The following is a 19,156-nucleotide window of genomic DNA, read 5'->3' on the forward strand; positions in this document are numbered from 1 at the left end:
AGCAACACACTCCAAAATATCTCTTTAGCTCCGCCCCCTCTCCCATTAAGTAACTACTGTGAATGGCGTAAAGTCGATCTCCCTACGCTCTCAAAATACTGAAATGTTTGACTATATACATAGATGAACTTTTTTTTTAGCTGATCAGAGAGCTTGGTTCATAGCTTTAACAAACTATTTTAAAATCCCTATGGCAAAAATGAATACTTCCGGAACCAACACTATTGAAATGCACTTTTATATAGCACTTTTTATATTTATATCAAAAACGACTGATATTTGATATTTATTTGTACTTCTCGCACAATAATAATAATAATAATAATAATAATAATAATAATAATAATAATAATAATAATAATAAATGTTTATTGTTGTTGTTTGCTATTGCTGTGATGTCATGTGAGTCAGTGACAGGTTGTCTCGCTCCTCACACTAGTACACAGGCAGTACATCAGAGAAGGGCCATCCTAATTATAAATACTTCAATATTCCATTAAAAATAGGAATGGTCAACTTTGATTTCATGGTGACTTTAAGTTAGTAGAAATTACATGGGGATGGACTTTTGCCTAATATTACACCTAACAGTAGTCAGGAAAAAGCTGTTTTCATTCTTGATGTGGTGTATCTACTGCTGCTGAATACCCCTTAGTATTGTAAAGTTTAAAATAAAATGTTTTTCAAGTGTATTTTCTCTTCCATTTGTCCAAGACATACAATTATGCTATCTCATACAGTCTACACTTTACAGTTGTTTCAGATTTTAATAAAAATACGAGCACAAGTTACATTTTGTTTGTGTTTTTATGTTGCTATGGTAGGGTACCCTCAGGCAGCTACTGCTGCTCGAGCCCAAAACTTACAGCGAATCCCAGGGCGTCTTTATATACGCTAACCAATCAGAGAACTGTTTACTGAGAACGTTCAGTACCCCGGTGCCATGGCCACCGCCACCATGGTAACTGCCATGGTAACCACCAACCACCACGCGCAAAGTTGAGAAATGTACGCTGACGGAAGAACCTTCACAAGAAATTAGCTGGGATTTTAAAATAATTTCTGTATTATTTGTATTGTTCTAAGACTTAGTTTGTAATGTAGCTATGTTGTTATTTCGTAAATATCCATTGGAAATGTCCTGGACGTTTTTTTAAACGATAAACATAACTTTACCAAAGAACTTTACTTGACCTAGCATGCGAATGGCGTCTTACGGTAGCTAACGTTAAAGTTACATGCGTCTCGGTTAAACGTTTCTCGTATATGTTTCGCTTGTCATCGACATTCAGTCCGTTTGTTTCAAAATGCCAGCCTCTAATCAAACATCTCACTCAAACCTCCGCAGTTCACGCGAGAAGATGCCAGTGGGATTTAAAACAAAAGTTGTGGCACCCCGAAATCCCAAAATGGTAAAACGGGAGACGAATTCCACAAAGGTGAGCTCTTTAATATAGCTTATATATTTTTAAATCCTCATGTCACCATTATCATGCATTAAATCTCTGCCGCCAAACGGATCATTAACTATTAGAAACTTAAACTACACTATTAACGTTAAGTTACTACTATTAAACTAACGTTACTCACAAAACGTATATTTATTGACCAGCTGTAATTTTACTAGGACACATAAAAGGCTGTATGTTTTAAATAAAAAAACTAGTTATTTAACTTGTTCTACTCTCTACATTCTACTTTACATTTTTGGATGTAGTGTAGGATGAATACGTGCATTTTGATGTTCCTTTTTTGATTGACAGATGGTTGATTGATGGTGGATAATTGTTGACATTGTAAAATAATTGTGACAATTTTTGAAAAATGTAAAACCTGTTCATTGTACAGGCCAGTTTATTAGGTACACCTTACTAGTACTAGGTTGCAGCGGCGTAGCACCAAATTTTGGGCCCTGGGTACAAACCATCTTGCTGGGCTCCCGTACCATGTATGTGTATGTATAGAAAACTGACTTCTAAGGGCCCCCCCCTGCCTCGGGCCCTGGTTACTCGGTACCCTTTACCCCCCCCCAGTCCGATGCCCCTGCTAGGATGGACCCCCTTTGCCTTCAGAACTGCCTTGATTCTTTGTGTAATAGATTCAACAACGTGCTGGAAACATTCCTCATTCCACATTTTGGTCCATATTGGCATGATGGCATCAAGCAGTTGCTGCAGATTTGTTGGCTATGTATCCATGATCCAAATCTCTTCATCACCTTTCAAAGGTGCTCTAATTGATTGAGATCTGGTGACTGTCATTGTCATGTTCAAGAAATCCGATTGGGATAATCTGAGGTTTGCGTTGTATCCTACTGTAGCCATCAGAAGATGGGAACACTGTGGTCATAAAGGGATATACATGGTTTGCAACTGTTTGCAACAATACTCAAAATATTCCCAATACCATTACATCAGCACCATCAGCCATAACTGTTGACACAATTGAGAATGGATCCATGCTTTCATGTTGTTTATGCTAAATTCTGACCTTACCATCTGAATGTTGCAGCAGAAACCAAGACTCATCAGAAAGGGCAAAGTTTTTCCAATATTCTACTGTCCGATTTTGGTGAGCCCGTGTAAATTGTAGCCTCAGTTTCCTGTTCTTAGCTGACAGGAGAAGCACACGGTGTGGTTTTCTGCTGCTGTAGCTCATCTGCTTCAAGGTACGACGTGTTGTGCGTTCAGAGATGCTCTTCTGCAGACGTCGCCGGTAATAGTCATCAGTGTCCCAATGTGTATTGAGGCCTTTACATCATTACCAGTGCCCAAATTCTTGTACACAATATACTAATTCACGAGCTCAGGAGCTAGGAAACTGACTGAAACCCTATATCGGAGTAGCATGTATAATCACTTTTTTGGATTTTACTTACTGTAATGTCTCTCTTTTATCTTTCTTTGTCACTTAATATCCGATAAACTTTATCAGTGTATGTGTGAATAAAGAGCTTCTGATTTCTGATTGCCAATGTAATGCAATAAAACACAAACAAACACAATCTAGTCACAAAGCAGCTTTGCAAAAAATAATTTATACTATATGGACAATTGCTGCGGTATATACGAAAATATATATTTTTCATAGGAGATGAATGCACTCATAACAATCTGCAAATGTCTGTGCAGCTGATTCCATCTGTATTTGCTCGAGAAATGTGCCAGACTACAGAAGAGAGATTATCAAACTCTTACGAGGTGCATCCACCCCGCATCCTGGAACTCTTAGACATGAGTGAGGCCACACATCACAAGGTAAAGTACCATCATTTTAGCGTGCTCAGCTCCAACACTTAATTAGTTTGCTCTTCTACATCACTGGTTCCAAGTATCTTAGCTGCAACATTTTCAAAGTTTATTAAGGTCATCAATGTAATAGTTTCTCTCTGGAGAGATACTAAGGGCTTTTAATTTGTATAGGATAGCAATAGACCTAATTCAGAGCAGCGCCATGACAGGTATGAAAGCGAAGCTGTGAGGGATAGACTTGTTGTGTTTTCAATGGCATCCGCTGTAAAAACCTCCTAGATCACAATTTTCCACAGCTCATATTATTTTTATTTTTTTTACTAAAATATATTTTTCATCAGCAGGAACCAAAAACAAAGTTATAACAGTACAACCCTATAAAGATGTATATCTATCCCTCATTGCCTTACATTTATTCCCGTTGAAAATCAAAGATAATGAGAGGTCTATTTCTTTAGCAATTGTTTGCATTATGTTTAAGTAAGGTGATCTAACTTAAGGACATTTACTAGTTAGGTGGTTAATGCCATTGAATTCTCACTTGCTCACTGATAATACATTTTTGTAAAACATTATTATTATAAATATGATTGAATATTATAATAATAAATGGTTATTAACTGGTTTGAATACAAGTCACCATAATTCCCACTATGAAAAATAGTAAAAATAGTAACCATTGCAAATAGAAAAAAAGCAACAAAATTATGACTTTACACATTAAACGCATAACAAAAATAACAATATATATATAATATTTATTTTATATATTTATTTTAGCCATCTTTTTTGTATTGAAATATTTTCACAAACTGAATATACTGTTTCCAGTAATTACAAAGTTTTTAACTTTTAATATTGTAGTTTTTTTTAATGCTTTTGGGAATGGATGTTTACTATCCCTAATTAGGCTTATTATTTTGCTTTTTAGGCTCATTTTGAGCAGAAAGCATGGGGTTTCTCCACATGTAATTGTTGCAAGTATAATTGTTCAGTTGATTATTGTTTTATTATTCAAAATTATTGGGGTAAAGTTTCACCCACGTGGTATAGTTAAATGTGTGTGGGGGGAACTACTGCGTTGTGAGTGACACTCATTAGAATGTGATATAAACTGAACGTGACAGATGTCAACTGCTCCGGTTTCACTCTTTTTTTTCTCTCTCTCACAAAATACAATTTACAAAAAAACAAAAACAAATTCACTACAGCTTGGTCATGTAAATTATATTTAATAAACGTATTTCACATTAAAGTTGAAATAAGGAAGTCATACGCTATCTTCAAAGAGTTTGATTTTTACTTGCTTGTTCTTTTTATAGTTTTCCTCATTAGATTTGGACCAGGCCATGTTTCAGCCGTACCCATCTGAGATTGTGTTCCAAAATTACTCTCCATTTAAGACATACAAGGTGCCCTTAGAGCTGCGAAATAATGACAAGGTAACTTACATTCATCTAAGTAGATCAAACAGTGTGTTATATAACCACACACTAAAAGCATTTAAAAAAGCAAACAATGTTCATGCTTATTATGAACTCCCAATTCAAAGGATATAAATAAATTGAAAATTGATTTATTTACCTAATTAATTAATTACACGGGATTTGTATCACTCCAAAATCTATTTTCTAATTGCCTGGATTTATGAAATCTTGGTAATGCTTTACAATAAGTTTCATTAGTTAACACTAGCTAACTACTTTAGTTAACATTAACTAAGAATAAACTGCACTTCTATAGCATTTATTAATCTTATTTAATGTTAATTTCAGCATTTATTAATAAATTAAAATCAACATTGTATTTGTTGACATTTCAATGCACTGTGAACTAACATGAACAAACAATGAACAGCTTTTTTATTGACTAACATTAACAAAGATGAATAAATACTGTAACAAATGTATTACTCTACCTTATTGTATATACCTTATTGTATATATATTTGAGACCTTATTGTAAAGTGTTACCAAAACCTTTTTAGACAAACTTTCCCCTGTGGAGAAAATAGAGATGCAATGGACTTAAATAATTGTCCTTACAACTCTTCTGTTTGCACCTCTGATAAATCACAGCATATATGATTTTGTCAACACTTGGAGTTCATGCCATTCTAATTTACGCTGTTCAACATCTTGTACCTAATTATTTTGTTCCTGTGTAATGATCACTGGCTTGATGTGGACTATTGCAGGTTCCTCGACTAGTAAAGGTGATTGAAGAAGACTCACTTTATTTTAAAGTGGTGAGCCCATTGGATGCTAGTAAGAAAGTGGCCCCAGGCATGGCATCTACATTCACCATTTTATTCACTCCACAAGAGAACAAGGTACAATTTATACTTCCAAAATGCAACAACAACTGCTACTGACTCTCACTACTTCCTTGGTTACACATGTATTGCCATTGGTAGTCCTGATGGGCAAATTTGCTTGTATTTTAAGGAACGACCAAAGAAATGTTAGCAAAAAAAAACACCACATAGTGATTTTTAAGGATCCCAGATGTCTGTAATTGTGTCTTCAACACAACATTCCAAATAAATTTCAATGTCGAATTTTATTTTAACTATTAACATATCTTTGAGTAATCTGAGAGAGTACATTGGTAAGCACAGGGCGCAGTGTTTCCCCCACAGCCACTCGTTGGTCCATTAGTGGCTCTTTTGCGGTCTCCAATATGGCCTGCTAATTTATTTTGGTTTGGCAAAACATTAACACAGATTACTTAATACTGTCATTCAAATAAAGTGAGCTATGGTGGCCAAGTTTGTGAAAGGCAATTATTTAATCTCTTGCTTGTATTTTTTGTCAAGTTCAGATCTAATGGTCTTTTTGCATGTAGTTATTATGGATTAATTCCACAATACAGTTCCCAAATTCTGGGGATTATATAATTTATGATTGATTTGCAAAATATTTGAGGTAATCATTTACATCAAATGTTTTAATTTAAAGGTGCACTATGTAGTATTTTTACAGTAAAATATCCAAAAACCACTAGGCCAGTGTTACATATTTTGTTCAGTTGAGTGCTTACAATATCCCAAATGTTTCCAACTAATTGTAAATTGTGAAAAAATCGCTATTTTAACCAAGGACCCGGGACGTCTCATCACAGCGTTTGAGGGAGTCGCCTTTTAATTGCGTCATATCTGCGTTACCCTCGGTTTTTGGTTTTATTTGGTAGAAGCTCTTTTCTCTTAGCAGTGTGAACAAGTGTCACAGCAGACGCTGAGCGAATGCACAGAGTAACGTCATAACATAATTTTAAACACACTTAAATATATCTAACACGATAAACAGACCTGCATAACCTTATACTCATGACCGGAAAGATGGAAATAGTGTGGGCGCACGGCGACTGTGTCCCGTCCCGTCATAATAAAAGTCCCGGTGCTCGCGAGGCGTGTTTGTGTAACAATCGCTCCAGCAGCCGTGCTCAGCTCCACAACACTCGGCCCTGCTCTGCTTCATACTACAGTAAAGTTAATAACCGCATCCATCAGCAGGATTTCTGCCAGAGTCCTATTTTCCACCGGCTGTGTCGGTGTCCCATGTCCCAAAATGTTGCGCTCAAACTTGGCGTACTAAAACTACGCCTTTGTTTTGAATTCGCGTCCTCTATCGGACGAAAAGTTGCATAGTGCACCTTTAAGAAATTCAAAGTTTAAGTAAGCAGAATTGGCTGATTTTTTTTATTATGTACTCATACATTTGAATTGCCCTCAACTTGAAACATTTGAGTTAGCAAAGTCATACATTTAACTTAAAATATTTTGTCAACTTAACTTCTTTTCTTTTTAGTGATGGAAACTAACTTGCTTATTAGTAAGAAAATGCTTTGATAGCATTAGCATAGCATAGCACTGCATAGTTTGCCCTAATCAAAGCAATTACTTTTTTGAGTGTTAGGGTTTAAGGCCCATTCACAACAAGGACGATAACTATAAAAATAATGATACAAATGTAGTTTTCAATATTCAGTATATATTAAAGAATAACAGCGTTCACACCACAGCGATAACAATAACGGCACAGACAAATAATATAGTTGGAATCACTTTCAGAACGATTTTATCCAGCTGATGATTGATAAAAACGTTGACAGACAATCAGAATCCATCCATCCATTTAAAGTGGCAGACAAAACACGTTTAGAATAAACAGAACGATATCATCCGTTGGTGTGGACGCTAATATAGTTATCTTTTTAGTTATCGTGCTTGGTGTAAATGGGCCTTTATAGTGTGTACAAGATGTATAGTACCATATTATATTTAGGTTTGTTTTTAAGCCTTGTCTTCTTAAAGGCTTTATTTTCCGCTATATGTCACGTTCAGTCTGACGTTTAGATGCTTGTAATTGTAGGATTACATTCACAGACTCATCTGTGTGACTGAACGCGAGAAGTTTGAGGTACCCATTCGTGCAATTGGGCCCCGCGCCATCTTGGACTTCCCAGATAGTCTGCATTTCCAAGTTTGTCCAGTCAAGTGCTTGTCCCAGAGAACTCTGCTTGTGCGGAACATAGGAAATTGTGAAGCTAAATTCCAGCTCAGCACATGCAGGTAAATGAGGAGTGACATCGGTGTGTAGATGATGTCATTATTTAAGGTATGACTGACAGTTTCCTTTTATGATTGCATCTATATTTTCCCCACAGCCCATTTTCTGTAGCGCCATCTGTAGGGACTCTTGATGTTGGTCAAAGCATGCAAGTTACTGTTGAGTTCTTGCCTAAAATCACAGGGGATCACAGCCAAGTTTTGTTGCTGCACTACCATTCAGGTACTGCTAATTACATCACCACAATCTGTTCTCCTACAATCTCCTCCTCTGCAACACAGCTATATGTCACTGTGACACAGGTACTGATTTCCACATGCACCCACTGTCCTTCTCAGCAAGTGTAAATTATCTTATTATTAGCCTTCACCGTTAATGTCTATTCATCTTTATATTTTCCAATTATTTTCTACTGCGAATAGTTTTAATATAATAACGTGCTCTTTCACTACCCACACATATACTGCACAGACAATAATGCAGATGACAATTTAAAGTAAATTTAGGCTGAAGAACATCACATCGACTCATCAAGCCAACTTGCATTGTTCTATTTGAGGCAGAATATATTTATATGATTTACTCAATGTTTTGTGAAATTGAATGTATTATTCTTTAGTTGTTGATTACCCTGATGTTATGATGATTAAAACACATCAGTTATTTTGTTGTATTTGAGCTTGAATGGGCCCTTTAGGCAAATAGTTATATTAATAAATCCTATTAACAGATTTTTTTTTTAGCCTGAAATGCTGCTGGTGCCTGATTAATCTTAAAATATATTGTAGAATGAGAGGTATTAGGTTGCACTGGCCCCAGGTCTTTTTGGATCTGTATATGTGCCAGAAAATACAAACTTTTATATTTCTATTTTAAATAAATGCTGTACTTCGAATTCTCCAACTCTCTGGTTAAATGATATCTAACTATGAAACTATAAGTCCAATAGTTTATGATTTTTAGGAATCATTTGATTACGTCTTAATGCTGAATCATTGTTTTTACTGGCTGTAGGCGGATAGACATTATTCATAGGCAAGATGGTGCTAAGAAATTTTTAATTAAAGATCATGTGCATGAGTAAGAGGGTCTGTTTAAACTGACATGCCAGTGTGTGCATGAATTATTGTCTGTGTGAATGTGTATATTTAAACATGGAGTTCAGCATGTGGTTTAGGTATGTGTGTGGTTTGTGCTGGTGCTCTGCCTGTCTCACTGAATAAACACACAGGTCTGCTGAAGGCCATCGGCATTAACATTTTAATACGCGTTCTGTTCTAAAAATACTACTTTGCGCCCATCAGGGGAGTATCATTTTTAATTTAGCGCCTTTTCCTGTCTCCTTCTCATTTATGTTTAATACGAAGCTGCTTTGGAGCATGTCTTCATTGGTTTGGTTCTGGGGTTGGCAGAAACATCTCCCTGCAGTCCCAGTTGAATCTCACATAAGCACACAGACCTGTCTTAAGTCTCTAAAGGTGCTCTTTCTATGGCGTATAGAGAAAACATTAACCTTGCACAATTCTGCATTTAAGTTGTAATGCTTAACTCAGAATTCATCAAAGTGTCTGTCAATTCTTAATGACTTAAATTAAAATTAGATATGAATAACACAATTGCTGAACATTTTATCGCAACTTAATTTCATTGTGTTTAATCCACAAAAGTATGCAAATTGAAGTTTGCTGAATTCATTTGTTGTGGGACCGCATGAATAATTTTAATTTCGTAAACAGAAACTGCTTGGGTGGATACTTAGTTCCCAGGATGCTTTGCATAGGGCTGACGTGTAGGGTTCAGTACCGAAACCTGGTGTCAATATAGCACCGGTACTTATATAACTGGTATGTACCGGACCGAATCAGAACACAGATTTCGGTTTCTCATTTCGGTGCCATCAAACGTGCCTTCGCACTTTGGATGGCACTGAGGCAGAGACAGACACGCTCAGCGCTCGTCACATATCACAACGATTCAGTGTTTTCAACAACATCATGTTTATTTTAGGTTTCAGACATTTAAATGCACAAAAGTAGCAGCAAAAACACACTGATGTCTATGGAAGTGGCAATAACTCCTGACAGTTATAATTTGACTGTTTTATTAATATTAGACACACATTATATAAGTTACTATATAGTTTGTTTTATTCTTCCCCAAGCTCACCGGTCACTTACTTTTATGTATTTCGTGAGACGAGGATATATTTACGTGATGTAAATCCGATGTAAATGATTCTCTGAGGTGCAAACTAAAATGGCGGCGCTCATCGTGCATTATAGATCAACTAACTTGATCATTATGACAACACATTCATTTACACATATTTGAAAATCAGAATATCAGATAGCTCATGACATACAGTGAGGAAAATAAGTATTTGGACACCCTGCTATTTTGCAAGTTATCCCACTCCCAAATCATGGAGGGATCTGAAATTGTCATCGTAGGTGCATGTCCTCTGTGAGAGACATAATCTAAAAAAAAATATCCAGAAATTACAATATATGATTTTTTTTATCTATTTATTTGATGTGGACATGTACCTACGATGACAATTTCAGACCCCTCCATGATTTCTGAGTGGAAGAACTTGCAAAATAGCAGGGAGTTTAAATACTTTAGTGTTAAATTAGGCCTATTGTGGATTTGAGTTAGGTGGCTTAGCTTTTACTGTGAATTTAAGTAAATATTGTTATGTATCTATTTATATATTTAAGTATACTTTAACTTTTAATCAATTGTTCAATTTAAAGAATTAAAACAATCTATAAGAAGCCATTCTTTAATGTCATCTACTGTCGTTTTGTGGCTTTTTTTTTCCTCAAAAGTATCGGTTCAGGCACCATTCAGGCACCGGTACCATTTTAAAGTATACCGGTTTGGAACTGGAATCGTAAAAAAATCCCAAACAACACCCAACCCTAATGAAGTGTGAGTGTAATTTTTCTTTTGAGTAAAAGCAAAGACCTGATAGAGTTTATTGTTCAATTCTAAAGGACATTAGGAGTTTTTGTTGTTAAAGTTTTTGTGGTTAGCAAGAACATGCTGTAATCTTGTGGTTAGTTTGTAGGATTTGTTTATTTCACCATTAAATGAATATAGCTGTGCTAATGTCCGTGCAGTGAAAAAATATAAATGTATATTTAAAATTAAGAAAAATATATTTTGTGGAAACGAAAGTGAATTAAACAAAAAGTATGCTCTTATTTATTTAAAGAATTTTGCATAAGAACATTGTTTTGGTTGTGCTTCGGCTCTGCATGACTGTGCAGATGGATATTGTTATCCCACTGCTCATAAGACATTCACTACTAGGCTTAAGAGATATTACCAGTTTAGATGTTAGCTATAATAACCATTAATAGACACAGTAATTGTTACAAAAAACAAAAAAACAAAAAACAAAAAAACTGCTAGATTAGGATGCATCAATGTTTTTGAAAAAGAAATGTCTGAAAGCAAAATGACTCTCAAATAACCCAGTCAATAGTATCAGGCATTGCATTTGAGCTGAAAAAAAAAAAAAAAAAAAAAATATGTAATGAACACCACCCTGCAGAGATCCTGCAAAACAAAACAAAATCCGCAGGCCACAAGTAATTAAGTTTTTTTTTTTTTTGGATCACTTTTACTTGGGACATGCTAGCTGGCAACATAGGATGCCATTCATTATGCTAAGCTAGCGGCAACCCTGTCAAACTAAAACAATGCATGCACTGAGAAAATGCATTTGCCCACATATCTAAATGTAGGAAAGAAGTAGAATAAGCCCTATTTCTAAAAACGGTGGTATGTTCCTTTAAATTTTGTTAATTTTAAACAAACAAAAAGTTACATAGTGTACGTTTATCTTGTTTAAGTGTGTTTACTGAATTCTATGTGGGAAATTTACATAGTAACTTTAGCTAATTTTTATTCAGTGCTGAAGAGTTTGAGGGAATCTTTCTGGATTATGTTTTAATTCTCTTCCCCAAAAGAGAGCTCTGGATGAAGGAATAAAAAATGATTATTAGTCTTATTTAAATCTTTTATCTCAAGGTTATAGCCTTTCAGTTAGTCACCAAACAATTCCCTATTTACTCTGATGTGCTCAGCTAAGATCTAGAGGTTACTCATTGACAAGTTTAAAATGAACATGTAATGCAATCTATGATCTTTAACTGCACTGTTCTGTCTGTTTATGAATAATGGACTACAAAAGCTAAAGAGTCACCAATGCCAATGTAGTCCCTCTGAAACCATAATGTGTTTAATTACCAATAGGCTGGAGTAAGTAGAGACACTATCTCCTCTAAACAAAACACAGGATAGGATGAGTTATTTAATCTGTCCTACATTTTCAAATGCCTCCCAGCTGTTTTGCTTCATATCATCTGCCTTATCCAGGTTGCAGAGTTTGCCCATTGACTCTAAAATATGTAAAAGGAGCCAAAAAGCCCCGGGTAGCATCTGCAGCAGTGGGGCAAAGGGGATCCTACCCACTAGTGTGACTTTTTCTTATACAGTGAAAGCTATTTCCTTTCAGGGGTCACTTAGGATTCTTGGGATATCCCTCCTATCATTTCTGCCTGTAAATAGGAAATGCATGCATGGAACTTCAGCATGACAAATAGTTTGTTTCATATGTGGTATCTCATTTCTTTTATTTCCTGTTACAAATTGCAGTGCAACGTGCATTACCCATTACCCGTGACTTGTTTGCTATTAACAGCGTTCATATAGAAACAAAATCTCATTATCATGGTATTCAGAGAGAAGAGATGCAGAGGAAGTTGTTAGCATCTAGGTCTGTTTAAATGGCTACATCGAGGCTAATGAAAAAAAAGCTATATTATACTGGCGAATGAAAACACGGAGCACCAAAGCAAAACAAACACATCAGCTTCGCTGCATGGGTCACGGGTCGTGTTTTCCATTCTGTCTGCAGTATATCAATCTCTCTCTTTTCCTCTCCTATTCAAGAATCTGTCTTCTGCTCAGACAGCATAACACAATGTGTACAAAACATGTCATGAAAATAAATAAGATAATTACTTCTGGACGTTGAAAGAATCGCTAAAAAACTTTGTACTAGTGTAAGAATGCAATGCATGAACAGCTTCCTTAGAAATGCCAAAGGATTGGTGGCTATTGTTAAGAAAATGTGTTTTCTTTATTTATGAATATTTTGTTCAGTGTATAGTCTAACTAAGTTTGGCATAGGTTAATTGCAGTAGGGGTGAATGATGTTTTTTGTACAAGACTTCCAAAAGGATATCAGTTGTTCTTAGGGCTTTTTCATACTAGTTTGCTTTGTTCTAAAACAGGGATTCAAATTTATATAATATATCAATTTCTTCTTGGTTCAGTTCACTACAAACTGTTCTCTCATTGCTCAGAGTGCACCCTGTTTATGTCCCTGGATTCTGTACATAGTGTTCATTTTACATTTACATTTACATTTAATCATTTAGCAGACGCTTTTATCCAAAGCGACTTACAAAAAAGGGGAGAGTAATAGAAGCAACGGAACAGACAAGGCCAAAAACCTGTAAGAGCTGTAAGAAATCTCAATTAATTAGCACAATACACAATTTTTTTTTTTTTTTTTTTTTTTTTTAAAAAAGACAGACATCTACAACAAAAACTCACGTCCGCACAGTGCCGAACACTGGATTTTGATAGCTAAGATAGCTACAACCCATTAGGACTAAGGCTGTTGCCCCAGCTGTTGTCGTTAATGCAGATTCAGTGGCCCAATGGGTTGGTTTTGTATTCTAGCTAAACGCGCAGCAATAGCCATCTACAACAAAAACTCACGTACGCAATATACAGAACACTGGATTCTGATAGTTATGATTACTATGTAACATACCCGCCTGAAGGCGCAAATCCGGATGAGACACGTAGATATGATCCCGGAGTGTACGCTTTTGGTCGTTGCTGTGGTGATCAGTAAGTGCTATTCTGTATTGGTCAAGTGCAAATGGAAAAGATGTGTCTTAAGATGTTTTTTAAGAATGGCTACAGACTCGGCAGCACGAATTGAGATCGGCAGGTCATTCCACCAGGTAGGAACGGTCCAGGAAAATGTCCGTGAGAGCGATTTCATGCCTCTTTGGGATGGAACCACGAGGCGCCGCTCGTTCGCAGAACGCAAGCTTCTGGAGGGTGTGTAAGTCTGAGCAAGTGAATTTAGGTATATTGGTGCCGAGCCAGAGGTTGTTTTGTAGGCGATAACTAGTGCCTTGAATTTGATGCGAGCAGCCATTGGCAACCAGTGCAGTTTGATGAAGAGAGGCGTAACATGCGCTCTCTTCGGCTCATTAAAGACCACTCTCGCCGCTGCATTCTGGATCAGCTGCAAGGGTTTGATAGTGCATGCTGGAAGCCCAGCCAGAAGAGCATTACAATAATCCAGTCTGGAGAGAACAAGAGCTTGAACCAGGAGTTGTGCAGCCTGTTCTGATAGGAAGGGTCTAATCTTTCTAATGTTGTATAAAGCAAATCTGCAGGACCGGGCTGTTGCAGTAATGTGGTCAGTGAAGTTTAACTGGTCATCAATCACAACTCCAAGGTTTCTTGCTGTCCTTGATGGAGTTATGGTCGATGAACCAAGCTGAATGGAGAAATTTTGATGAAGTGCTGGGTTGGTTGAGAAAACAAGTAATTCTGTCTTTGCAAGATTGAGTTTAAGATGATGCTCTTTCATCCAGTCAGAAATGTCTGTCAGACAGGCAGCGATACGAACACTGACTGTAGGATCATCTGGTTGAAATGAGAAGTAGAGTTGAGTGTCATCCGCATAGCAGTGATAGGAGAAGCCGTGTTTCTGAATGACAGAACCTAATGATGACATGTAGATGGAGAAGAGAAGTGGTCCAAGGACTGAGCCCTGGGGAACCCCAGTAGCTAGATTATAAGACTTAGACACTTCACCTCTCCATGACACCCTGTAGGACCTACCAGAGAGGTAAGACCTGAACCACTGGAGAGCAGATCCTGAAATCCCCGTCCTCTTAAGTGTTGACAGGAGGATCTGGTGGTTAACTGTGTCAAAAGCAGCAGACAGATCCAGCAGAATGAGCACTGAGGATTTGGAAGCTGCTTTTGCCAGTCTCAGTGCCTCAGTTACCGAGAGCAAGGCCGTCTCAGTCGAATGACCGCTTTTGAAGCCGGATTGGTTGTTGTCTAGGAGGTTGTCCCTTTCAAGAAACTTAGAGAGTTGATTGAACACAACTCGCTCAAGGGTCTTTGCAATGAAAGGCAGAAGGGATACCGGTCGGTAGTTTTCTAAAAGTGCTGGATTCAGAGAGGGTTTCTTAAGCAGTGGGGTTACCCGAGCCTGCTTAAATGCTGTGGGAAAGGTTCCCGTGTGAAGAGAAGTGTTGACAATGTGAGTGAGTGCAGGAGTGATTGAAGAAGAAATAGCCTGAAGGAGGTGAGTGGGAATAGGATCAAGTGGACAGGTAGTAGGGTGATTGGAAAGGATGAGTTTAGAAATATCTGCCTCGGAGAGTGGAGAGAAGGATGGAAGCGTGTTCGTGTTAGTTGTTGAGATGTGCGTGTCAGTTAGTGATGAGGAGAACTGTTTGCTAATGAGAGCTGTTTTGTTGGTGAAAAATGATGCAAAGTCATCAGCTGTAAGAGTTGATGAAGGAGGGGGAGGAGGTGGACAAAGGAGAGAGGAGAATGTTTTAAAGAGTTGGCGAGAGTCAGAGCAATTGTTGATTTTGTTGTGGTAGTATGTTGTTTTAGCAGTGGAGACATTTGTAGAGAAAGAAGAGAGAAGAGACTGATAAAAGGCAAGGTCAGTATTGTTTTTAGATTTATGCCATTTCCTCTCTGCCGCCCTGAGTCCAGAGCGATGTTCACGGAGAACTTCAGACAGCCAGGGGGCAGATGGGGTGGGGCGGGCTGGTCTGGATGAAAGGGGGCAAAAACTGTCTAAGGAGGATGTTAGAGTGGAGCAAAGAGTGTCAGTAGCACTGTTAGTGTCCAGTGCTGAGAACTGAGCAGGTGGAGGGAGTGAAGATGAAACCATAGTGGATAGGCGAGAGGGAGAGAGTGAGCGTAGATTACGCCGAAAGGTAATCTGTGTAGGAGTATGTTTTGTATCTGGAGTCAGTATGAGGTTAAGAGTGATGAGAAAGTGGTCTGAGGTGTGTAATGGAGTAACTAAAGTGTTGTCTGTGGAGCAGTTGCGTGTGTAGACCAGGTCTAATTGGTTACCTGATCTGTGAGTAGCCGTAGTAGATACTAACTTAAGGTCAAATGAAGTCAGTAGAGTGCTGAAGTCTGCAGCTAGGTGTTTATCAAGATGGATGTTGAAGTCGCCAAGCAGAATCAGTGGAGTGCCATCCTCAGGGAAGCTAGAAAGTAACACATCCAACTCCTCCACAAAGTTACCGAGGTGACCTGGAGGACGATAGACCACTACCACATGGATTTTAACAGGGTGAGTAATAGTGATTGAGTGCGATTCAAATGAATTGGCCGGTAGAGACGGTAATGGATCAAATTTCCAATCATTTGAGATAAGCAAACCAGTACCCCCACCCCTCCCAATAGGCAGAGGAGTGTGTGAAAAAGTATAATTGCTTGAGAGTGCTGCAGGAGTGGCAGTGTCCTCTGGTTTGATCCAGGTCTCAGTTAGGGCCATGAGGCTAAGCTGAGAATGAGTCCCAATAGATGAAATAAAGTCTGCTTTGTTTACAGCCGACTGGCAATTCCAGAGACCAATTGGAATAAAGAGTAAAGTAGCAGAGGATGTTAGGATATAGCGCAAATTATTAGGATTACGGCGTCTCGTGCGTACGGAGCGTGATTTACGAGTGCTAGTAGTTATAGTTGAGATTTGAAAGCACATGGTGAAAAGGCCAGATAGGAATTAGAGCCGAACACAAATAATGAAAAGGAAGATGATACTCAAGTGCCTTGCCGGGGTCCTTGCTCGGGAGGAGTTGCACTGGGAAGAGTTGAAGTCTTTACACTCGTCGGTCTTGCACAGGGAAGAGTTGAAGTCTTTACACTCGTCGGTCTTGCACAGGGAAGAGTTGAAGTCTTTACACTCGTCGGTCTTCACACAAGGAGGGCTTCACACTGCCGCTTCCGCTGCCGCGGACTATCACGCTATTTATACTCACTTGAGTATCGTTATTGAAAGCAGCTGGGAACGCCCCCAACAAACTCGCTTCCAACGTGGCAATGACCAAACAAATGCTAACTCAACAAATGCTAACTCCCACACACACCCAGAGAATATACCAAAACTAATAATACACAGCTCAGCACTACACAGACACACTTATCCAACAACAAATGAACAAACAATCAAATGAGAAAAGTTACAAACACTTACAGAGTAGTTGTCTATCAGTCAATTGAATTGCTTCTCTCTAGTTCATCCGTCAGGAATAATTATTTTATTTTATGCTTTGGACAGTTGTTCTGAAATATGTTTGTTCTTCCATTTCATATTGAGAGACATTAGAAAAAAAAAGTTTTTTTCTTTTTACACAATGTACAATTCGCCTTATTCACCTGTCGGCCATTTTGAAAACTCTAATGCCGTTGTGGGGTAAACAAACCCGGAAGCTGGACTCTGATACAGTACTAATCAGTAGCAGCATTCTGTTTCACTGCACTTCGTCACTCAGGAAAAAATCCTACATGCAGAGGACAAACCTTTTTTACCGTTTTCCGGAGGATAAGGGATTACATGGAGAGTGGATTAAAAAAATATCAGAAGGGATCCTGGTCGTAATTTCTGCATTTTACTACAGACGAAGTTCGAAAGACTCAAGCAATAGCAAGACTGGGACATGTCAAGTCAGCTTTATTTAGCACTTTTACAATACCGATTGTTCCAAAGCAGCTTCACGGTGTTAAACAGGACAATATTGCAACAAAATTTGATTCGGCTGTAATCATTCTGGAGAAAACGGTGATGTTATCAGCTTATTTTAATCTATCATATAGTGTCAACGTGGGCAGATCAGTATTATAGTTGGTACAGTTAATTTACATGTGGGAGATATGTGTATGTATAAGGTACTGGATCTTCATATATGTAAAATAAAATGTCCATTTATCTAAAGAATAAAGTACAATTTTATTACACATGGATGATGTCTTTCATAACTTGACAACTGGTCAGAACATCAGAAAAAAATAAGTAATTCAAAAACATTGATACTGGTCTAGGTTTGTAAATGGTAACTATGTACATTTATTGGTATGGAGGAATACAAATGGCCTGCTTGTATATTGTAAGTATGGAAAAACGTACCAGAAAAGGGCAGAACATTAGAAATTACATTAGGAGGAAAATTAAAAAACATTAACAAATGAAAACTATATACATAAACATCAGTGATGCATTACATGATTTTGTTACACACAGCAGGCAGAAAGTGATTGACACAGAATGCTGCTATTGATTAGTACTGTATAGGAGTCCAACTTCCGAGTTTGTGTACCCCACAACGGCTTTAGCGTTTTCAAAATGGCCCACAGGTGAATAAGGCGAATGGTGGCCAAAATTATTAGAGCACTTGGCATCTGGGAGTCATCTTTTCTGGCCTGGATTTATTTTCAAAGTTTCAAACTTTGAAAATGATGGACTGGCCCCCTTAAAGTTCGGACCTCAACCCCACTGAGCACATTTGGGGCGAGTTGGAAAATAAGATTAGATTGTACAGTCAAAGGAAAGCCTTTGGCTTCAGTTGCAGAAGGCATGGAATAACATTAGTGTTAAGTTCTCAGAGGAAATATATCGACACTACGCCAGAGAGATGTTCTGCTGTAATTTGGTATGTAAGATGGACATACCAAATATTAAAGTTAAAAGTGGATAAAAACAGTATGACTCAATTCATCTGTTATTTGATGCTCAGAGCATCCAATCTGCATGTTTCATGAACATTTTAAAATTAAAAAAGGTCAATATTTTGTTCTGTCAAGTGTTCTAGTTATTTTGGCCTCCACTGTAGGCAATTACCCATTATACATTGTGATATAGCCTGGTTCATTGGTCCGCTGGGTCAAAATGCTTTCTCACCACAAGCGAATCATTCCAGAGTTCGGCTTTAAGAAGACCGAGACCACCTTGTTTCGATTTGACTGTGACTGCCTAAATGAACTGAACTAAAGGAGAAGACACACAAGGTTCTAAAACAAATAAACACTCTAATAAAGCTAGATGTAAAAATGCCCTTATTGTGTGTTTTTGTCATCTCAGATTTGTTTTCCTTTGATCTGGACAGCCAAATGTGTGTCTCATAGTCTACCTTATGATATAAGCAGACCACTTTCCCCGTCAAGAAGGAGAACTCTCTTATCTTGGCAGGC

General features: G+C 37.7%; 1 protein-coding gene across 5 annotated transcripts in view; it reads left to right on the plus strand.

Annotated features, from left to right (window-relative positions):
• The first annotated feature begins 965 nt into the window (after positions 1-965).
• hydin (HYDIN axonemal central pair apparatus protein) overlaps positions 966-19,156 on the plus strand; it is a 96,799-nt gene continuing 78,608 nt past the window's right edge. For 3 of the 5 annotated variants that reach the window (XM_067420559.1, XM_067420561.1, XM_067420560.1), the window contains exons 1-6: positions 1,018-1,439; positions 3,132-3,257; positions 4,574-4,693; positions 5,449-5,583; positions 7,625-7,824; positions 7,920-8,044. In XM_067420559.1, coding sequence (XP_067276660.1) covers positions 1,308-1,439; positions 3,132-3,257; positions 4,574-4,693; positions 5,449-5,583; positions 7,625-7,824; positions 7,920-8,044 — 838 coding nt within the window. In that variant the 5' untranslated portion in view covers positions 1,018-1,307. The other 2 variants (XM_067420562.1, XM_067420565.1) reach the window with 2 other exon arrangements.

Source organism: Pseudorasbora parva, chromosome 16 (genome assembly GCF_024679245.1).
Source record: "Pseudorasbora parva isolate DD20220531a chromosome 16, ASM2467924v1, whole genome shotgun sequence".
Lineage (NCBI taxonomy): Eukaryota > Metazoa > Chordata > Actinopteri > Cypriniformes > Gobionidae > Pseudorasbora > Pseudorasbora parva.